This window comes from Lepidochelys kempii, chromosome 8, assembly GCF_965140285.1.
Source record: "Lepidochelys kempii isolate rLepKem1 chromosome 8, rLepKem1.hap1, whole genome shotgun sequence".
Lineage (NCBI taxonomy): Eukaryota > Metazoa > Chordata > Testudines > Cheloniidae > Lepidochelys > Lepidochelys kempii.
The window spans coordinates 95,732,046-95,755,566 of NC_136387.1; the positions used below are offsets into that span (position 1 = coordinate 95,732,046).

At 42.0% G+C, this 23,521-nt stretch overlaps 1 protein-coding gene across 6 annotated transcripts in view; it reads left to right on the plus strand.

The window, feature by feature from the left end:
• Positions 1-1,193: 1,193 nt before the first annotated feature.
• Positions 1,194-23,521, plus strand: part of NDC1 (NDC1 transmembrane nucleoporin) — a 29,332-nt gene continuing 7,004 nt past the window's right edge. Inside the window, exons 1-12 of one of the 6 annotated variants that reach the window (XM_073357644.2) lie at positions 1,194-2,021; positions 2,833-3,357; positions 4,788-4,908; positions 9,775-9,876; positions 10,587-10,761; positions 12,564-12,702; positions 14,153-14,261; positions 14,929-14,980; positions 15,362-15,494; positions 19,404-19,496; positions 21,692-21,773; positions 23,114-23,272. In XM_073357644.2, the coding sequence (XP_073213745.1) occupies positions 3,229-3,357; positions 4,788-4,908; positions 9,775-9,876; positions 10,587-10,761; positions 12,564-12,702; positions 14,153-14,261; positions 14,929-14,980; positions 15,362-15,494; positions 19,404-19,496; positions 21,692-21,773; positions 23,114-23,272 (1,294 nt within the window). In that variant the 5' untranslated portion in view covers positions 1,194-2,021; positions 2,833-3,228. Of the gene's footprint in view, positions 2,022-2,832; positions 3,362-3,698; positions 4,154-4,787; positions 4,909-9,774; positions 9,877-10,586; positions 10,762-12,563; positions 12,703-14,152; positions 14,262-14,928; positions 14,981-15,361; positions 15,495-19,403; positions 19,497-21,691; positions 21,774-23,113; positions 23,273-23,521 lie in introns of those variants that run through there. The other 5 variants (XM_073357639.2, XM_073357638.2, XM_073357642.2 and 2 more) reach the window with 5 other exon arrangements.

Below are 23,521 nucleotides of genomic sequence, written 5' to 3' on the forward strand. Positions count from 1 at the left end.
GTCCCTAGTCTGTAGCTGTGCATTGGGTTCTTCCGTCCTAAGTGCAGGACCCTGCACTTATCCTTATTGAACCTCATCAGATTTCTTTTGGCCCAATCCTCCAATTTGTCTAGGTCTTTCTGTATCCTATCCCTCCCCTCCAGCGTATCTACCACTCCTCCCAGTTTAGTATCATCCGCAAATTTGCTGAGAGTACAATCCACACCATCCTCCAGATCATTTATGAAGATATTGAACAAAACCGGCCCCAGGACCGACCCTTGGGGTACTCCACTTGATACCGGCTGCCAACTAGATATGGAGCCATTGATCACTACCCGTTGAGCCCGACAATCTAGCCAGCTTTCTACCCACCTTGTAGTGCATTCATCCAGCCCATACTTCCTTAACTTGCTGACAAGAATACTGTGGGAGACCGTGTCAAAAGCTTTGCTAAAGTCAAGAAACAAAAGGCAAAGGAGGTACCAATGTGACATTTCTAAAAATAGTTACAGCACTCCACTTAAGGTTTAAGAATCTGAAGTGCTGTCCCAGATCTGAGAGGGAAGAGTGGAACATGCTTTCAGAAGTCTTTAAAAGAGCAATACTCTGATGGGGAAATTACAGAACCCAAACCACCAAAAAATAAAATCAACCTTCTGCTGGTGGCATCTGCCTCAGATGATGAAAATGAACATGTGTTGGTCCGCTCTGCTTTGGATCGTTATCAAGCAGAACCTGTCATCAGCTTGGACGCATGTCCTCTGGAATGGTGGTTGAAGCATGAAGGGACACATGAATCTTTAGCACATCTGGCACATAAATCTCTTGCGATGCTGGCTACAACAGTGCCATGCGAGTGCCTGTTCTCACTTTCAGGTGACATTGTAAACAAGAAGCGGGCAGTATTATCTCTTGCAAATTGTAACCAAACTTGTTTGTCTGAGTGATTGGCTGAAGATGGACTGAGTAGACATGTAGGCTCTAAAGTTTTACATTGTTTTATTTTTGAATGCAGTTAATTTTTTTACATCATTCTACATTTGTAAGTTCAACTTTCATGATAAAAAGATTGCACTACAGTACTTGTATTAGGTGAATTGAAAAATACTATTTTTTTTACAGTGCAAATATTTGTAATAAAAAATAAAGTGAGCACTGTACACTTTGTATTCTGTATTATAACTGAAATCAATGTATTTGAAAATGTAGAAAACATTCTAAATATATATAAATAAATAGTATTCTATTAGCAACAGTGCGATTAATCATGATTAGTTTTTTTTAATCGGTAGACAGCCGTATTTGAAATCTAATAATCCCATGTGTGTGGTAGCTTTATTATGTTTTGTCAACAACAGTATGGGTTAACCGACTAAGGACCAATTAAGGAGTTAAGAACCTCTGTTCTAACATCACCTCCTGTCAGTGTGGCCTTTGACAAAGGAAGATTTCTTATTCCTATATATACATTACAAGGATTTCTGTGTCTCAGTCTTTGTTTGGTTTTCCCCATTTCTGAAATGAGGCAGGTGTTCCGAGGAAGAATTAATATTAAAGTTGGTAAAGTGCTAAGTATTGCTCTAGATAAATTGTACCACTCCTTGTGTAATTCACATACTGCAATGTAAACACTTCCTCTTCTAATCATTAAATAGATACCCCTACAGCCTTAATTTAAATACTGTTGGATTTAAATTTGCAGTATTTTAAGTATAAGATACTGCTAGAATGATAGTTGCTTTCCTCATTGCATACATGCACTGGAATTAGCCATTAACTACAGAGGAAAAAATGGGCTCTCATAAAGTCATTCAAAAGTAATAGGTGCAGAATTGTTCAGATTTTTCTCTTTAAATTAAAAAAAAAACACGCCTTACCCATAATCTGTGATTAGATGTATGATGGGCCATAGGGGGCCCTGGCTTTCAGTGTTCCTTTTCCTTTACAGTGTTGTTTGATGCACACTTGAACAGAAAGATGCTCTGCTTACGTATTAGACTACAAAAATGCAAGTTGATGGGTGTTAGAAAAAGCAACAGGTGTGTAATGTACATTAAATGTTAATATAAAGCATCAGTTCACAACAGATAAATCTTGTTGGAAGAAGCCCCCCTACTCTGTTTTCCTAGAACAAAATACTGATTGCAAGTGTTGTGGTGTCCTCCATTTCCTTTACTAGTTTTGATTTTTAACAAGGTACAGGGGAAAAAATTAAAATGTTTCCAGGTAATAGTCTCTGCTTATTCTAAGAAAAGTATGTGCGCATGGGGAATTGGCTCCTAAATTCTGGGGTCTGCTACAGTTCCTTAGAATAACTCTACTGATTTCACTGAAGTTGCTTTAGATTTATGCTAGTCTGAGAAAAAAATCTGTCCCAAATGGTTTGTTCTGGATGTTTGATGAATACATCATTTATGCAACAAGATGTTTGTTCATATTATCAAGTTTAATGTCCAGCTGAAACTCCTAAGAGTCAAAACCACCTTGCCTAACAAGAGGTATTATGTTGGAGCTTAAATAACAACGTTAAATATAATTGGCATGTTGAAGCCACTGTCCTACTGTTGTTTGTGACAATTATGGGACGAGATCTCATTATGGGCGATCACAAGTCAGTTTCTGTGCTGTGTGAGCTTGAGATTTCATTTTTACTGAAGTGTTAGTGTTGTATATGTGCGGGTTTTTTTAAACAGCCGGCCCCTGTGGTTCCTCTTTCCGCTTCCCTCTGTCTTCACAAGTTTTGTTGTTGTTTTTTTTAAACCACAGCAGTGCAGTGCCTTCAAACGGCTCTGGTTGCTTAGGGTCATCCCATTACTCTTCTCACAACGTAGCCTCTTGTGTCCCCTTCAGCTGTGGAAAGAGCCCAGGGCGACGGTCAGTTCCTCGCCACACGAGCAGTATTGAGGAAGCGCCAGGGGCAGGAGTGAGTAATGAGCGCTGTGTGTGAGAACACACGGGCTAAAAGAAAGCTCTGCAGCCCGGGACTGCGCCAGGGCCCCCCACCCAAGTCACAGCCGGACTGGACTCGGTCTGGCGACCCGCGCTAACGCGGGTCACTCAGCGGGAGCTGGGCGCGAGGCACGCCGGGAGGCCCGGGACGGGTCGTGCCCGTACAGCGCAAGCTCGGCCGTTGCCCGATTCAGAGGCTGTAGTTTCAGCTCCCTTGCCCTCGTCACTTCCGGTTGTGGGGGCCCTGCGGGGGCTGGCCTTCGCAGCGCCTGATGGGTGGCTCCAACAGGCAGCGAGATGAGCAGCCCCGGAGGAGGAGGAAGTGGGGGCCTGAACGCTGGCGGCTTTGAATGGCGGCGGCAGCGGGGCTCGTGCTGCAGGGACTATGAGGGCAGGCGGCGGTGGGGAGCAGCAAGCGCTGCTCAGGCAGGTGAGGGCCGCGCCCCGCGCCGTTCTCAGGCCCCCGCCCTGCGGCAGCGTAGGGGCCCCAGGCCCGGTTGTCGGGGCAACCGCCTCAGGCCTCGCCCCTAGGAAGCGGAGTAGCGGTCCTGGGTCCCCTAGGCCGAGCGACGGTCCCCCCCGGGCTGTTCTGCGGGGTTGATCCTACGGGAGCTGGGTGGACCGTGGCCTGGCCTGATCCCGCGCGTCAGGGCCCCTACCCGGGGCTTGGCCGCCTGGGGCTGGTGCCCTGGACTGCACCGGGTGTGTGGAGCCCGCCCTGCGCACAGCGGGGACCTCCGGCCAGTGGCGGGTCTGGCCGAAAGCATCGCAGTGCCCGCCGCCTGCCTGGGTCGGTAGGGGGCGGCGGGACTCGATGCCGGTGCCCGGCTGGGTAATGCGGGCCTCGTAGGCGGCGGGGGGGTGCGCAGTGACTGGCCGCCCTTGGGCGGCGGGATCCGGAACGTGACTGAACCCCTGGGAGCTGCAATTCTGCAGGTGCCAAAGGGAGTTAAATGCCTGAATCCTGTTGCGTTTCAATGGCTCTTAAGCGCCAAACTCGGGTTCTTGGAGATCCCAGCCTGAAAATTAACTTCAGGACATAATGGGGACAATCAAAAGAGATCTTGCTTCAGGAACAATGAATCATGGGTCCTCATTCTTTTTTGCCATTTGCCACAAATGTTCGCTTTCACGTGTGCAGCAGGTCACAAGCAGCATTACCAGTTCTTGCCATTTTACTACAAACTTTGCTGGAGTTGACTGATTATGTGAGACTCTCATGGTATGTTATGCTACAAGTTGCACAGCTGCAGCACTGCAGTTATGCCACTGTAATGTAGGCATTTGCAGTAGAAATATAAGGGATTTTTTCATTACTGGAGTGTGTCCACCCCCACGAGCAGTGGTAGCTAGGTGGACAAAAGAATTCATGTATTGACCTAACTGCCTCTATAGAGGGGGTTAGTTTGATGTTATTACGTCATGAGGGTGCAATTTTTTTCCCAGCCCTGAGTGACATAGTTAGGTTGACCAAAGTTTTAGGTATAGACCAATCCTTGGTTTTCCTTTTTAAAAAAATCAAACTTGTATGTTTCTAACTCTCATGGTTGCAGGGAAAAGCTTGAAAACACGATGCAGTTGCCATAATAAAACACAATAAAAGTTCACAAACCAGAAGTCAACTAAAAAGAACCCCAATTTTATTATCTCTAAAATCTCATGAATTTTAGGTTAATCTCATGGTTTATTGGGACCAGCTGCATGCTTTTTGAATGCTTGGTGTGGACAATATTGCACAAGTATCTGACTTCTCTGATAAATTGGGTTATGTGGTGGTTTGGCTGGTATTTGGTTTACAGAGACAGTATTTAAGATTTGTACTGTACTCCTACTCATGTTTTCCTTTGTCTTTTTAGGTTTTGGGTTGGAGAGTGGCTGCTAGTATTGCCTGGTCAATACTACTACTACCTCTGTGTACGGCAGTCTTCATAAGTATTAGCAGCATTGACTTGTTTCATCCTGTACAATGGATTTCAAGTAGGTGTCCTTCCCTGCACGTGAAATGTTTAACCCTCTGTGCAATTGTTAAAGTATTCTATTTCTGCTTGCTGCTTATGCTCTGATTAAATTAAAAATAACTATATTGGCAACGGCACTGTGCTGAAAACTGAGTTTTGGAGGGCTTGCGTAGCCTGGGAATCACTTTATTTCAAGACTGAATCAAGTCCTTAATTTTTAAATTCACCACTCTTACTGAACTCTGTTTTCCAACTATTTTTCCCTGTGGAATCCTTTGTAAGTGAAAGTTCATCTCATAAATCACCCTCCACTGTCTGGTTTTCAAAGTGTTTAATTCTTTGAGTTATGTTGAGGTGCTCTGTAGAACCACTGGTGAACCAGAGTTTTGAGAATCAGTGCTCTAGGGATACTGGTTTACCTGCATTTGAGACCTTTCTAAATTTGTGGGAACTGATATGTAAATATGCTTTCCAATATATAACTTAACTCGGTGCTTAAATGATAAAGGCTGATACTTATCTTTATCAAAGGTTCAATGGTTTGTTAAAGTGTCTGAGGAAGGAGATAAATATATGCTACATATTAAATAGAGTGCAAAAGGAAAACGTATGTTTACAGGAGTGGTGTTGATGGTCTCTAGTAAACACCAACTGGAAATCCTAGTAGTTGTGACATTCAGGCTTTCAGGGAGCTGTCATCTTCTCCTACCCTTCCGAAAAAGGAATAAACAAACAAAAAGTAATTACCAAATAACTAATATTGTAAGCCTCTCTACACGACAAAAGTTTTGCCAACACAAGTTTTGGCATACACCCTTCACAGTTAGTATATTGCGTGTGTGTGTGCGCATACTTGACTCCTTGGGTTGGCGATGCAGGCACCCACTAGGAGTGCTTGTGTTGATGCACAGTGCAGTGCTGTATGGGTAGGTATCCCAGTATATAACCTGCCACTGTTCAGTGCACTGTCTTTTGGGTGGTTTTGGCAATGCATGGTGGGGCAGAATGGAGTCTCACAAGGGTGACTGGGAGAAATGTGGTCAAATACCCATAATTCAGTGTTATCCATCCCATAATATCTCTATCCTATAATTTTAGCATCTATTTTCAATTTCCTATGAACCTGCATGGCACTTGTCACTGTCGGCCATCTCTGACAGAAGCATGGAGCCTGCACAGCTCTGCACTATGGTCATGACCATTGCAAGCATAGGATGCATGATACTCCAGTATTTGCAGAGTGGCAAGAAGAACTGCGGGGAGCCTGATGATTTCCATGTGGTCAGTTTGCCTTGAGACATAGCAAGAACCAACTCAAGGTTCTTGGTAGCGTTCACCGAGCAGCTGCGGATGAGGAAGTGCCACTTCTGGGCCTGAGAAATAAGGACTGACTGGTGGGATTGGATTGCAGTGCAGGTCTGGGACATGAGCAGTGGCTGTAGAACTTTTGGATGCAAAAGGCCACGTGCCTGGATCTGTGTGCTGAGCTCTCCCCTCCACCCCGTCGTCCAACGCATGGACACCAAACTGGGAACTGCACGGATAGTGGAGAAGCGAGTAATGCTCACACTGTCAACTTGCAATGCTTTGGATTGCTACCAATCAGTGGGAAGTAATTCTGGAGTAGAAAAATCCACAGTGGGGGGCTATTGTCATGCAGAGCTACAGCATTCACAGAGCTACAAACAGGGACCTTCTCTTCTGTCCAGCAGATTACCGTTGGCAATGTTGAAATGGCAGTAGGCATAGGATCCAGCCTATCCCTGACTCATGAAGCCATTCACTGGCCACCTTGACAGCACCAAGGAAAGATTCAACTACAGGCTCAGCACATGCAGAATAAGAATTGAATGTGCTTTTGGTAGATTGAAAGGGTGCTGGCATTGTTTCCTCACCAGATTGGATTTCAGTGTGAAAAATATCCCAGTGGTTATAGCTGCCTGTTCTGTCCTGCATGATATTTGTGAAGCAAAGGCAGGAGCCGGGGGGGGATTATTGCATAGGTAGAAGGTTGAGGTGAACTGGCTGTCTGAGTTTGAACAGTCAGACGCAAGGGCTGTTAAATGAGCTCAGTGAGGAGCTGGGTAGCATAAGGCGGCTTTGAAAGACCGCTTCAGCAGCTAGCCATTGTAATGTGCTGTGGTGTACTGTGCTCAACCTGGTGCTGCAGCTTGGGGATCTGTCAGGATTTGTGCTTGCTGCACATCTGTGCATATATCACTGACAGTGCAGTTAATAATGTTGTGGTGTTTGCTGTACATTTTATGATGACAGGTCATTTATGATGACGACTGGCACTGATCCTATGGGTTGTGAGTATACAACAGCACTACTCTCACTGCCAGCAGGCATTATCCACCCTATGTTTTTAACTAATAAACATGAATAATTTTCAAAACAAGAGAGTTGTATTCAGTTACAAAAACAGCTACAAACAAAAAATCTGAAGAATTTAAAAGTAAATACATTTTAACGTAAAATCATTTAGAATCTCAATAAACAAACAAGAGCAGGGAACACTGTCAGTTGTAGCTACCCATACATCAACCATGGCTCTCCCAGGTCAGTGTATATGAAGCTGTGGTTGTCGATGCTTTTCCCCCAGTGTGGAGTGGTAGGGGTAGGCAGGCAGGCCTTGAGGCCATGGCGGGGAGGCATTGTGCTGCAGTTCTCCACTGACTGAAATGGCAGTTGAGCCTGGGATTGTTAAACTTGGAGACTGTACCTCTCAAGGCCTCAACAGCTACATCACCACGTAAAACACATAGAGGTACCATTGTCCGTATAGTAGGAATGGAAAATGAAACTTAGGATTCAGAATTCCCCCCTTCTTTTGCTCCCCTAGGTGTTTAAGTAAGACCTGCTTATTGGCACTCTTTTTTCGGAGTGCTTGTTCATGGCACCAGTCATGGTGAATATGACTCGCCAGGGGTGAGGGAAATAAGGAGGGAACTGCTTGGTTGCATGAAACTGAGTACAGAGCACTGGCACCCTTTTCCACAGGTGGTGGTGGTTGTTTTAGCTGATATCTCAGTCCTGAGGATAACAAAAGCAGAGAACACAACTGCTATTGGCATCCCGAAGCTTCCCAGGCCTGTATGCTGCTAGCCTCTTTATGGCAATGACTCTTGCTGAAGTCCTCACCAAATGGCATGGGAAAGTGTTCTACCACAGAGGAAGAAATAAGACTGCCAGCCCTAGAAACCTTTAGGAGAGGACTGCAGAGTACCTCCATGCAAGTTTCAATGAGAGCTCTCAGGAGATTCAAGGGACCTTCGTCTGTATGTAAACAAACTGCTCTGCATGGCCACCTTTGTCTCAGTCTGGAGGGGAATGAGAAGCAGATATCAGCTCTACGTCTTTGTTGTACCACTACCTTTTATAGTACAGGTAAATTAATGCAATGGTTTTCACCTTTTTTCACTTGTGGACCCTTAAAAAAAATTCCAAATGAAAGTATGGACCACTATGGAAATCTTAGACATAGTCTCACCCCACATTGAAAACCACTGAATTAATGAAAAGTCAGTAGCTGTGTCTTGCTAAGTTGGGGGTGCTATCAGTGTAATTGGAAAAAATTTTTCATGCTTATCTGAGGTTCCTTCCCCTGCTTTGTGCATGCCTGTGCTCAACTGCGGGGACTGGCTGGACTGCGGTGGAGTCAAAAACAGGACCTGACTCATGACACAGCCTGACCCCCCTGTTTGCCTTTCTCTCATATTCCTCATTCACCACCTCCTTCTCTCTGTTCATGGTAGAGGCCTGTGACTCTGGCGCCTTAGAGGCATCCATGGTGATGGTCAGGATAGTGTTGGGCTTTCTCCCAATGATGGTATGCAGCTCTTTGTAAAAGCAGCAGGTCTGCAGCTTCGCACTGGATCAATTGTTGACCTCCCTGGCCTTCTGGTATGCCCGCTCCAGTTCCTTGGCTTTCACGAGGCACTGTTGCTGGTCCTTGTCATACCCCTTTACCTGCCTCCCCCAAGCAATCTGCTTATAGATGTTGACATTTCTACAGCTGGATCAGAGCTGTGCCTACACATCCTCTTCTCCCTACAGACCCAGGAGATCGAATGTCTGCTGTCTACTCCAGGTCAGAGCACATCTGGAGCGTGTAGCCAGCATGGCTAGCGGGGCAGTTGTGCACAACAACGGAGAGCAGATAGGAGTGCTCACCAAGCTGGACAACCAGGGAAAAGGCATTTCAGGAATTCTCTGGGGTTTTAAAGGGAGGGCTGGGGGAGCTTTCAGTCTGTGACCCGTGGGCAGTGGAATTCACAGTTGTGGCTGGAGTGGTCTGTTGGGCATTGTGGGACAGCTGCTGGAGGATTGTTAGGGTCAACAGGTAATGCAGTGTGTACACTGATGGTATATTGAACCCAGTACATTGACCACGGCTCAACACCACTCGGGGGCTGGTGTTATGTCAGCACTTACATTTGTGGGAGATGGATTTAAGTACAGACACGTGTGCAACTAGGTCCATGTAAGCTGCCTTGCACCGACCTAACTTTGTGGTATAGACCAGGCCTTAATTTTCATAGTAAGGTTTGTCTAGGTATGGGTGCTATTGCTGAAAGGGGAATTTCTTCAGCTATGTTAGAAATACATGCATGTGTCCAAATTAAATTGCAAGATTCTGTATTTTCATGTATGACCAATCCAATTACTAAGATACACAACATGCTTCATTGAAGTATGATTGTTTATCTAGAACCACTGTGCAGCTGCACATTACAAAATACTACATTCTTAATGAAATAAGAACCTATTGATTGTGATTATGCATTATGTACCTAGATGCTCAGTATTAAACATTTGCTAGTATCATAGCTTTATACTGTACTATTGCACCTTATGAACAGTGTCTTCTCTTTCATTTTAGATTCATTCAATGATTGGTATACTTCCTATGTCATCTTTTGTATCCTTCTTATGTCATTGGTGATACTGATAATAAGCATCTTCAATGTTGAATTTTATGCAGGTGAGTTATGAAAATTGCTGTCAACAAGATATTTAACCTTTAGCTAAATGAGAGGACTGTCTTGAAGGATTTTGTTTTTATACTTTATGTATTGGCTTTATACAGTGCTGTATGGATTGATTGAAAGTGGAATGCCTTAAAGCTTATTTTAATTAGGTATCTAATGGTGGCATCAGTGTTAGACACTTCCTAATAGTCAAATTGACTTGCTCTGGTCAGAAACACTGAATAAAAAAACCCCTGATCCTCTTTAAAATAACTATTTTAATTTCAGGTTCTTCCATAAAATTTGGATTCTGTATGTAGCCTCAACAATCCACTTGCATTTGGGAAGTTAGATCACCAGCGGTGAATGTAGTAACGGAGCAGTGTCCCCTGGACAGGCTCCTCTTCCAATTCAAAATTCTGTACAAGCTTGTTCCAGTGCTATATATTTCCATGTATTCACCAGCCATTTTGCTCTGCCCCACTAATATAACTGCACTTTGGAGTAGGAAGGGGATCTGCTGTTATCCTTGTGCTACTTCATACGCCTGAAACTCTCCTCTGTGCCGCCGAGTTACTTTTCTCTATTTATATCAGCTTATGGTTGATTATAACTAAAGTGTTCTGTGGTGTCAAAGGTATCACATGCAAATGAAACGCAAACTATGAGTTTTATTTAGCAGTAGATGATAATCCTCCATGGTTTTTTTTTTTTTTATTTGCAGTTGTGCCTTCTATTCCCTGCTCTCGATTAGCACTGTTAGGAAAGATTATTCACCCACGGCAAGTTATCCATTCGGTTGTTCATGCTATAATGGGAATGCTGATGGCATGGTGTGCTGCAGTTATGACTAAGGGGAAGTTCCAGTTCCTTGCTTTACCCTGCACAGCTTCAGAAAGGTGACTTTTTTTGTTAATAGTGGAACCAAGTATTGTGCAAGTAGTACCGTTTTGTACTAAAATGAGTTCACTGGACGTTTCCTAGAGGAAATAACCCTTTAACTTCTAGCAAAAGATGAGCAATTGTGTGTCTGTTCTTAAACTTGCTTTAGTATGAGTACTGGAAGGAGAAGAGTACTTCAGTGAAGAATGACAAGTGATTAGTTTACAAACACTGCTGTGGATAATTTTTTTTTTTTTTAAAGTTTGACCAGAAGCCCTGACCCTCTAAGTTACTATGATTATTAATAGAAATGGACTATAGAATCATAAAAATGTAGGACTAGAAGGGATCTCAATCTTCTAGTCAGCCCCCTACGCTGGGGCTGGACCAGGAATACTTAGACATTCCCTGATGTGGCTTGTCTAACAGGTTCTTAAAAACCTCCAGTGAGGGGGATTCCACAACCTTAATTGGTATACATTACACAAAAGAGACACAGTAGTGTGAATTCATTGTTTCATTTACTATAGTACTATATATTCATATTTAAACGGTACGATGGGATTTGTGCAAGCCTGGGAGGGAGGGGGGAGAAGCGGAGCGGCATCAGAGGAGGAGGCGGAGCGGAGGTGAGCTGGGGGTGGGGGGGGGCAGCAGCAAGTAACCGGGGTGGGGGGGGGGGCAGAGGAACTGCTACCTACCCCAGTTCACCTCTGCTCCGCTTCTCCTCCCCCGAGCTCTCCGCTTCTCCCTCTCTCCCAGGCTTGCTGTGAATCAGCTGTTTGGCGCGGTGGGGGGGGCGGGAGAAGCGGAGCGGTGGCATGCTCCGAGGCAGAGGTGAGCTGAGGCGGGGAGCTGCCGGGGGGTGCTCTGCATCCACCAATTTTTCTCCATTGGTGCTCCAGCCCTGGAGCACTCAGAGTCGGCACCTATGGCGGCAGCATGTCTGGCTCCGACACTCTGCTCTGAGCAGCGTGTTAAGGGGACCGGGCCAGGGGGTTGGATAAGGGGCAGAGGGTCTCAGGGGGGCAGTTGGGACAGGGAGCCGGGGGGAGGGGGTTGGGGGTTGGATGGGTCGGGGTTCTGAGGGGCCAGTCAGGGGGTGGGAAGTAGGTGGGGGTTGGATAGGGGGCGGGGCCAGGCTGTTTGGGGAGGCACAGTCTTCCCTACCCAGCCCTCTATAGCAGGTTTGATATAATGAGGTTTCACATGTAACGCGGTAAGATTTTTTTGGCTCCCGAGGACCGTGTTACATCGGGGTAGAGGTGTATATAAAAAAATTTCACAGTAAAATGACCAAGTATTATTTTATCAGCTACAATTGGTTAATAATGTAGTAAAAACATCCTGGTCAGTTAATAACTTAGGTTAATAATTAAATCAGTGTTTTAATATCGTGCATTGCAAAGAGCTGCAGGAGACACATAAAGAGCTACTTGTGGCTCACAAGCCTCAGTCTGAGTGTCCGTGATCTAACCTAAATCTCCCTTGCTGCAGGTTCAATGCTGAAAAGGTCAAATGACCCTTCAGCTGTAAAATGACCTAAGAACCTGTCTCCTGTTCTATATGGCATCTTCAGAAGATCTTAGTCCCCCCCACCCCATGATAGACAAGTAGCAAGAACAGATAATAGGACTAGCAGCTCGGATAAAACTTGCTCTGGTATACATCCCTCGCTGATACTTGGGAATATTTTTCATTTACACCAATCAGATGAATAAAATCAAAGCTCTGCTTAACTAAAGTTAGAAGCTAAAATGAAGTCTAGAATAGTAATTTACAGTATTATATGTTGTTATAAATCATTTCTTTACTTTAGCCTAGATGGTGCTGTTCAACACATGTGCCTAAATGAGTATCACGTCTTCCTCCTGCTGTCTGGAGCTTTCATGGGCTACAATTATAGTCTCTTGTACCTTGTTAACAATATGAACTATTTGCCATTTCCAATCATACAGGTAAGAGGCTAAAAATCTTTGTAAAGATAAATATCTAATCAGCTCAAATGACAAAGGGTAAACTTGGAGGGTTGTTTATTTTTTTTGGTCTACTTCCAGTATCAAAACATATGTGGGTGCCAGTGGCCAAGCACTTGCATTCTTTTATTAAACCAAACAAGGCTTTTAGCTTAAATCCTAGCAATCCCTCCCCAGATCCCATAAAATCCTAATGTTAAAATAAACCAAAAATCTTACTGTTACAACCAAGTAAAATTTACACAGCCCTGAAGCATGGTAAATTCTGGCTCAGGTGGACCACTGTGGTAGTGAATTCCAGATGTGAGAATGCCCTGCCATTGAGTTTAACTCCAGGAACTTGCATCAGGAGTGGCCTGTGTATTCTAAGCCTCATGATGTAGGGGAAAAACAAGCTTTCAATGAATAGGTTACTAAACTAATTCAAACATAAATCATAACCGCTTGAATCACACTCAAGCAAAAAGTCAGCCATCAATCACTACGGTTACATGTGTATAGTGCTTGTGGGCTGCTGTATTCTGCACTAGCTGAAGCTACTGGGTGCTTTTGAAGGGTACCTGAAGAGGTAGACTCTTGCTACTGCTACTACCTCAGAATCTAGGAGCAGTAATGGATCCCAGTTGATTTCTAGACCAACGCTTGGTCTAAACACAGGTGTACTGGTTTAACTGAAGGTGTCTTAAACAGATTTAGTTAAACTAAACTGATACATGCCAGGTTTAAACTAAATTAAGAGTATCAACACCATGTTTTGTGCTGGTTTGTCAGTAAATTTACATGTGCTTCCTATAATAAAATCTGATATAGTTTTAGAAGCTTGCAGTTTCATATTGGCAACTCTCCTTTTCTGAGACTGTTTATCTAAATGAGAAGGTAAATCTTGCATACATTTTATTGGTGAGACTCTTTTCAGTTTCCAAAGGAAATATGTAATATGACTATCTGCCTCTATTTCATGGTTTTGAAGGATTGTCATAAACTTAAAAATCCTACTGTTGTCTGAATATTTTCCTGCTTTTTAGAATAGAACACCTGAGGCTCTGATTAAGAGAATAGAGAAGAAACATACTTTCCTCCATTCGCAATTTACTTTGTGCATTTGGCACAAATTAATTGTGTTTGTGTGTATGTATAGTCAATTTCCCTGTTTCTTCTGTGTGGTAAATTTTTTCTACTTGTGTTCCCCCCCCCCCCCCCCACAGAAACAGGGGAGGGAAAAAGACTGTACAATCACATTTTCTTTCTGATTTCAATTGCAGAAACTACAACCGGGGGACTCAGGAGTTATGGGCAACATCCGAAACTACTTCTAATTAATCTTTTAAAATTGACTAGACTTCAGGTTGATTGCATTTGTTTGAGGACTTTATCATACTTGATTTCCTTTGAATGCAGAGTGCTTCAACTAATCTATCTTTTTTTTTTTTAGCAATACAAGTACTTACGTTTCAGAAGATCTTTGCCCCTGCTGGTTAAACGTAGTTGTGTGGAATCACTGTACTTGGTTAGAAACATCTGTGTTGCATATTATTTTTTTGGTAAGAGTTCTGACACTTTTTTTTTCTTGTCCCTATATACTAAGAGAATTATTTAACCAATTAATATTTATTATTCAGCCCTAAACATAACTTGTCCAGGGTGCTTAGGTTTTTTTATTAGGTAAGTAAAATAAGCATTTTTCACCATTATGGTAAAGTGTAGATGAATGGCTTACTGGCTCAGCCACACAATCATGGCCATTTTGTATTCTAAGCCTAAAGGATATTGAAGTATTCCTCTTCCACTTGCCATATTTATATTCTATAGGTAATGACGGTACTTTGGAAATGCAAAGTATTCTAGATCATTTTCCACTGAAGATTCCAAAGTCTTGTACTGACATTTATCTTTGTAACAGCCCTGTGAAGTAGATGTGCATTAGCCCTGTTACAGAAGTCACTTGTATGAGACCCTTAGAGAAGCCATTAATAGACTGAGGGGTAGAGTCCACGTCTCCTGATTTAGTCAGGGGCTTTAATCCTAAAAGACATCCATTCTTTTTGTAGTCAGTCTCTGAAAAATATCACCTTTTTCCACTATACACATGTTGCCAGTCTTCATTTGTGTATAATCTACCTTCATTCTGACATGAAATTTCTTACTAGCCTTTTTTTGTACACTTCAAAGTTTGAGATCTATTTTACATGTCATTCTGTTACTGCTTAGGTTACATTCCAAGAGCATGGATAAGTACCACAATGGACCTTCATACAGATAGGTAAGTAGTACAAATGACTGCCTTTTAGAATACAAGAAGGGAATATTTTTCCCTCACATCACATACATGTATTCCGTATATATTCTCCTCCCAGTCTTTGTAGAATCTCTTTACTTATGACAATTCCTTGTTTAAAATGGCAAATGTTGGGAGTTTAACATCACTGTTAGTTGACTGAAGAGTTTTGGATCTTACAGAGCTATCAGTGCTAACAAGTAAAAAGAACTAAATGGGTTTTTGATAAAATGTTTGTCCAAGTAACTAAATTTCTCATAGTAAGCTTTAATCCTTAAATATTTTGTGTTGCAGTAGTCAATTATAAGCATTTTCCAATACTAAATGTGTTTGGAGAGATATATCCAAATTTTTTTTTACCCCCAGTAAACTTCATCCTCTTGACACACTTACTGGTCTTCTGGATCTATCCTTGCTCTACCATACCTGGTTATGTGGTATATTTCTTCTGATTACTTGGCACATTGCATGGCTACTCTTCAAAATCTATGCTACAGAGGTTAGTATTGGGTGACTGTTATATGGGGAAGACATCAATGTTGTGGGGGAAAAAATGCTTATGTTTAAAAGCAATATTCACTTAGAATAGTTTAAACCAGTGGTTCTCAAACATTACAGAGCAGGGCCCATGCTTTAATGCAGAGACTAGCTGATGGATATCTCCCATCCCCTCTTTGATTGTTTAAACCATTTTCCTTCCCCTTTCCAATAGCATAGAAAGGTTGTGGCGTCTATAGACAACTACAGTTTAAATGGAAAACTAATATTTGGAGAATATCTGTTTTTTATTGCAGTAGCTCAACTTGAAATGAGAGAGCATCATGTGCTCAGCCAACATTTGGTGAACTGTACCTTTTTAGAAACTTCAAACAAAGTCCCCAAAGTACATAACTCTGTAATGCAAACAATTTTGGTTTAACAGAATACAGGCTGAGCTATTGAAAGAGATTTCAAAGCATCTTGGGAATTAATAAATTTTTCTTCTCTTTTACTTAATTGTTAAGCATCAAATTAATATGGCTAAAAAGATTTATTTTAATATGACTCATAATGTATTTAAAGCTGAGACCATGATTCAATAAAAGAAACAGTGGAGTCCCAATGGTAAAGAATTGGAGTCTTATTCCTCATTGTCTAGTTTAGATATTTTTTTTGTAAGACAGCAGAGAATAAAAATCCCTCCCATCCCCCCATAACATTATTTTTTTTCGTAGACTTTGCTGAGCTGCAGCTTAGCAGGAAAAAAAAGGGCTGAGGTTTTAAAACCTAAAGCAATGTTTTCTTAAAATATGGGGCAGGCATCTCAGTTGTTCAGAGTGTCAGCTTTCATTCAAAATCTCTAGCTGGTATGAAGATGGAGAAAACCTTCAAAATGTGAGTCAACTATAACTGATGCAGTGATGGCTACCTCAATTTTCAGAGATCCTGGAACGATAGCTTTGAGGTTTGAACTGCCCTATTTCAATAGGTGCTAGCTCAAATGCTAATGATTAAATATCTACATTAATCATTTTACTAGTCATAAAATCATGTAAGACGAGAGGAGGTGTTGTTGTATTGTGAAAATGTAAAATATGAGCAGGCCTTTGACAACTTATGGCAGGGCTGAAAGGGGTTGCAGTTGGTTTCATGTTCCTGAATGGTAGTGTGACTTCCAAAAGTTTGGGAAATACTGACCTACAAACAAATTCAGAATGCAATGAAGTTTTTCTACAAACATGGGCAGGAAGTTTTAGCAATATCAGAGGAGATATGTACTCCCCTTTACTTTGAGAACACTGGGAGAATTTGGTCTTTATTTTTCAAAATATAAGTAACTTTTCTGTGATTAGAAGACTGTGCCAGGGTAATATCAGTAAGGCAAGCATGACAAAAATTGAAAGCCAAAGCAGTTTATTTTAATAAAAACAACTTCAGAGACTCAAATAGGAGGATTAAAGTTTATTAATGAAATACAAAGATTCAAATGAATTTATAGAAGTCCTCCCTCTCAAGTCCTTCAGGAAATCCAGGGATATGATTACTTCAGCTTTTAGTATAATTTAAAAATAATTACATTTTCCTATGCACCTTTGTAGAATCCTTAAGAATTCCACATAATTTATTGCTGCCCTGTTGAGAGTCTAAAACTGGCATTTTTAGTTTCTCTATTGGTCTGTTTTAAGTCCACCTTAATTTCCAAATTGGAACTTTCTGAAGAAAGTGTCCCATTTATTAAAGGCCTCAAAACTTGCCTCTAGACCCTGAGGTTTCCTTATAAAATATTTTTTGGCTATTCAACAGAAGAGATCACAGGGAAAGTTTGTTTACCCATAGAAGGTGATGTGGTGGGGTTTTTTTTAGGTTGTTCAGCTCACCAAAAGTAGTTGAATGTGGTGTAAGCTGGTAGGTCTCCTAGAGCAATTCGTATTCTGCTTGAAGTCATTTTATTAGCTGTTTGTTTTTTTAATGTGATAGAACTTAAAGTTTCTATTTAGAAATGGAGGGAAGAAAAAAAATGGTTTCAAGGATAGTCTGCTTTAAATCTGAAACTGCTCGGGAGTCTACGCCCAAACTGTACATCATATCATTTTAACTAAATGTAATGTGACTAGAAGTACATTGATGGATACTTGTAATGGAATTAAATCAGCTTTGTGTTGGGATTTAAACATTTCCCTTCAACGTTTGCAGTCTAAATGTTGTAGCATGAGAACCAGAAAGCCGGAAGTATCAAATGTGAGCATCAGAATGACAGCTAAATTAGATGATTTAAAACAAATAATTTTAACCTAAGGAGTTATAGAAATGTTAAAACTGACTGTGCCCCTTTAATGACCTTGACTCCTTAGGACACAGCTAACTATGTCTAACTTTGAGCTTGCTATTTGACCAATACAGTTTAGGTTGATCTGCCCTTCTGGTAATCGGTTGTGCATCACTTTGTGTTATGTTGTGGCTTTTTCGTAAGACATAGTAAAATATGGGATGGTGTCCCTAATGTTTAACCACAAGGATTATTTGAAGGGTATTAAGATAAATTGAGTGACTTGTCTGATTCTTGTCAGTTTAAAAATAGATATTGAAGTCCGTTTTTGCTGCATTAAAAACCACGGCTTGTTTAACAAGATGTCAAAGCTTTTGGGTATATAGTTTTGTAGCTTGTCAGGTTGGCAAATGACAAAAATTAACTTGACTGTGGTCTCTCACTAATGGTTTATTTCAGCGTTTGTTCTGCATAATATAACTAGTGATTTAGCAAAGCTTTTGACACGGTCTCCCACAGTGTTCTTGTCAGCAAGTTAAGGAAGTATGGGCTGGATGAATGCACTATAAGGTGGGTAGAAAGCTGGCTAGATTGTCGGGCTCAACGGGTAGTGATCAATGGCTCCATGTCTAGTTGGCAGCCGGTATCAAGTGGAGTGCCCCAAGGGTCGGTCCTGGGGCCGGTTTTGTTCAATATCTTCCTAAATGATCTGGAGGATGGTGTGGATTGCACTCTCAGCAAATTTGCGGATGATACTAAACTGGGAGGAGTGGTAGATACGCTGGAGGGGAGGGATAGGATACAGAAGGACCTAGAGAAATTGGAGGATTGGGCCAAAAGAAATCTGATGAGGTTCAATAAGGATAAGTGCAGGGTCCTGCACTTAGGATGGAAGAATCCAATGCACCGCTACAGACTAGGGACCGAATGGGTAGGCAGCAGTTCTGCGGAAAAGGACCTAGGGGTGACAGTGGACGAGAAGCTGGATCTGAGTCAGCAGTGTGCCCTTGTTGCCAAGAAGGCCAATGGCATTTTGGGATGTATAAGTAGGGGCATAGCGAGCAGATCGAGGGACGTGATCGTTCCCCTCTATTCGACATTGGTGAGGCCTCATCTGGAGTACTGTGTCCAGTTTTGGGCCCCACACTTCAAGAAGGATGTGGATAAATTGGAGAGAGTCCAGTGAAGGGCAACAAAAATTATTAGGGGTCTAGAACACATGACTTATGAGGAGAGGCTGAGGGAGCTGGGATTGTTTAGCCTGCAGAAGAGAAGAATGAGGGGGGATTTGATAGCTGCTTTCAACTACCTGAAAGGGGGTTCCAAAGAGGATGGCTCTAGACTGTTCTCAATGGTAGCAGATGACAGAACGAGGAGTAATGGTCTCAAGTTGCAGTGGGGGAGGTTTAGATTGTATATTAGGAAAAACTTTTTCACTAAGAGGGTGGTGAAACACTGGAATGCGTTACCTAGGGAGGTGGTAGAATCTCCTTCCTTAGAGGTTTTTAAGGTCAGGCTTGACAAAGCCCTGGCTGGGATGATTTAACTGGGAATTGGTCCTGCTTCGAGCAGGGGGTTGGACTAGATGACCTTCAGGGGTCCCTTCCAACCCTGATATTCTATGATTCTATGAACAAATTTAGTTGTTTTCTCTAATTTCAGGCACATCATTTTCCTGTTCAACCAACTTTTGCTGAGGAAACAGACCAATGCCTGCCTAAAATCTTAAACAGCAACCCTCCCCTTATTATAAAGGTATCTGAACTGCCACGTTGATATTATATGTGTATTCGCTAAGCCCTGGTCTATGCTACAGAATTAGGTTGACGTAAGCTGCCTTGCATTGACCTAACTCTGTAAGTATCTACACTAAAATGTAGCTCCCGCCGAGGTAACTCACCCACAATGCCAACTTAACTCCACTTCCACGAGAGGCATAGTTCTTAGGTCGATGCAATGTCAGCGTAAACATTGCATGGCTTACATCGACTGTTGCTGGCCTTCATAAGCCATCCCACAATGCCACACACTGACGGTTCAATCAGCGCAAGCGCTCCTTGTGAAGATGCACACCACTGACGCAATGACCGTAGTGTGGACGCATAAAAGTGATTGAATTACTGTGGTGGCTGTATGTCAACGTAACTTAGGTCAATATAGTTTTGTAATGTAGACATACCCTAAGACTCCCTGACTGCAGATAATGGGAGACTTAAGTATAATAATTTTGACTGCAGCAAATGTTCCTTTAAAAAATCAGCCTAATTCAGAACAGTCAGAAACATTGTGCAGTGCTTAAACTTCTGTCTGTAGATTTCATAGTGATACCTTATGTTTGTTTGCGGTACAGGATCAGTGTTTAAGCTGAAGGAAGATTAATTTAGGTAGAAGGAAGCAGTTTCTGGTATTTTATATCATGTAGTCAATTGTGTGTGTACAATACTGAACACTTCTGTTAAAACAGAGCATATATGAAATTCCATTCACTTTTTGTTAACTGCTTTTCAAGCTTGTATCTTTGTCAGGTGAATAGGCACTGTTCAGAATTACATGTATGAGATTAAATATATGCACATTTTTGTGTACTCAATGCTTCTGATGCTGCTGCATATCTCCTATTGTTTATCCCTGTTTCCTATCTTCAAGACCCAACATTTCCTTGGATTTCCTGTCCTCAGTAAAAATATATATTTCTTAAAAGGCAATAACACAAAATTAACATTATTCACAAATTGTAGTGGCAAACGTCCTGTGAATTTAACCACGATAAATGTAGAACTTTGCGTTCTGAAGTGACAAATATAGTGCTTGAACCAATTTGCTAAATTGGTTGCTTTTATTTTGAGGTGTGAAGTCTCAAATTGGTGTTTTACAAATGATCTAGCTGAGAATATTTCCTTGCACAGGCAAGTGCTGTAGTTAATGATTTCAGAGACTTATAGCTTATTTTAACACTACCGCTGAGATGCATTACAACTCCCAGTGTTTCCAGTTCTATTACATTTTGGAAGAGGGCTTGCAGAAGAGAAGTGACCATCAACAGAATTTAACATGTGCAAACCCTAGTTTGTAATGATTCCTGAAATTGTAATCTCATCTTTATTAAAAGTGTAATTTATAACTGCATTTTGTTTATATCTGCAGGATTTGAGAAATCACACCAGTGATATTCAGGCTTGGGAGCTGCAAGTGGCTCCTTAGTGTGTCTCCTGCTGCTTTTTGGAGCACATGATATTAAATCACTGTGTGATATAATTATTAATCAATCAGGATGCTTATGTAGTACGAATATAGAGTATTATAGTAAATGAAACAATGAATTCACACTACTGAGGCTCTTTTGGGTAATGTTGATTGCTAATTTGGCTCCTGAACCATTGAGGTCTGTGCATCACTGAATCACAATATTTTGGGGCATCTATTTGGTCCTTGATAAATGTTCAGAAAAGCACTGACACAATTTTTAAATAGCGTGACTAACTTGTTATGTAGCCGTGGCAGGCAATGAGAGAGAGAACGTACCTTAAAATGATGCTTTCGTTTCAATGTAAATTCCATGATTTCTGTCTTGTGTTTAACCACTAGAGCCAGAAATTGGTACTTTAGACTACTCAATGACAAATGAAAGGGCATAAAGTCTGCAGAGTTTCCTACAAAGTTCTGATTCACTCAACAGCCCCACTATGAAACTAATCTTTTTTCAGTGGTCAAAGTGAGGGAATCATTCTCCCATTGTTCAGCCTGATTTAAATGTTTTTTCAGTCATGTGGCTGAGTTTTGCCCACAGTTATGGTATCTGTGCACAAATCCCATTGACTTCATTAGGGATAGCATTTTTAGGAAGAATTCTGTGCTGAAATCCAAAAACAAAACCAGTAGATTTTGACTGAAGTGATTATAAATGGTCAACTTGTTTTTATAACTTATTAAAACATTTTCCTCCTTTGTAGTTCTTGGCCTTACAGGACTTGATGTTACTTTCCCAGTATTCTCCTGTGCGACGACAAGAGGTCTTCAGCCTCAGTCAGCCAGGTATTGGTAAAATTAATTCTCCATGGTTATAAACTTTTAAGAATTGTTCTAATCATAAGATTTTTTTTTAAATAATCTACTAATTTGAAGCATGCTTCATAAACCACGGGGACTTATATATAAAAAGACCCTGGCATCATTTTGAGGAGCCTTGATAGTGTTGTGTCCTCTACTAAACTCGCCAAATACTAGTGCCTGCTGTTTGTTTGTTAAATGATAACTGTGAGGTGGGTCCTAGAGCAGGGGTGGCCAACCTGAGCCTGAGATGGAGCCAGAATTTACCAATGTACATTGCCAAAGAGCCACAGTAATACGTCAGCAGCTCCCCACCCTGCTCCCAGCGCCTCCCACCTACTGGCAGCCCTGCCAATCAGCGCCTCCCCCTCCCTTCCCACACCTCTGTCAGCTGTTTTGTGGCATGCAGGAGGCTCGGGGGGACGGGGAGGAGTGAGGGCATGGCAGGCTCAGGAGGTGAGGCGGGAAGGGGTGGAATGGGGACAGGGTCTGTGGCAGAGCCAGGGGTTGAGCAGCGAGCACCCCCCAGCACATTGGAAAGTTGGCACTGATAGCTCCAGCCCCAGAGTCAGTGCCTGTACAAGGAGCCATGTATTAACTTCTGAAGAGCCGCATGGGGCTCTGGAGCCACAGGTTGGCCACCCCGACCTACAGTATCAAAAGCAGAGTGGTATTGGCATAACAGATCATAAGTTTAAACCAAATGATAGTATAACAGATGTGCATAAAAGCCTACTGTGAGGATGTAAGTGAGATGGAACCAAGCATAACAAATGAATCAACCCTGCAGCTGTGAAAGCAAACAGTTGCTGTGATATAAAATAAAGTGTATGAGACTCCTAACATACTAAGAGATGCTGTAGGAGGTCAATAAAAACTGTCTTGAGTCCATTGGGGAACTTTTGTTGCACCTCATCAGGCATTCTGGTGTTATGGACTAGCTTCAAATCTCTTTATTACCATAACTGACATCACTTTTTTGGTTGTCTTAAGTCTCAAACCTACTAAGCAACTAATGGGCCCAAATTCAGCCCTCCAACCTGCCCATGAAACTCTCATTGAGATTACTGGGAGCAGCAAGTGTGACTTGAAGGTAGAATTTGGGCAACTGTCTGTCGCGTATCTGGTCACTAAAAGCTCTCTCAGGGTGAAAATGCAGCATGGCTTTCCTAGGAATGTCATGTTTCAGATAATTCTCTAAGCTTGTACTAAAAGTAAAAGCAGAACATAAACACAACTATCAAAACAGGCTTGGTGGTACCTGTGACTTGAGTAGAGAGAGAACATCTGTTGTGCCTTCAAATAATTTTTCTGTGTTCTGGTAGGTGGGCATCCTCACAACTGGACAGCAATATCAAAAGAGTGCTTGAATCTTTTGAGTGACTTGACGCAGAAGCTGATTATGCAGCAGGAAGCTGCAGCTACAAATGGGAGAGTGAAACAGCCATCTACAGGAGAAGTAGGAAGATCTCTGAGATCTTCAGGTATCTTTGTATGGGAGAAGATTCACAATAGCTGTTGTGATGAGGTTTAAACCTGCATACCCCCAAAAGACATGCTGTTATGATTCAGCTAGTGTTGGTGTAGGAATGTGCAAATAACACTTTAAGGAGAGGCTAGACATGCTGTTTACCAAATTGTCTCAGAATAAGAACTGGAAGCACAAATATTGTATAGAAAATGTCAATCTGTATTGGTGTGTATTAAAAAAATATATATATATCCATGAAGGT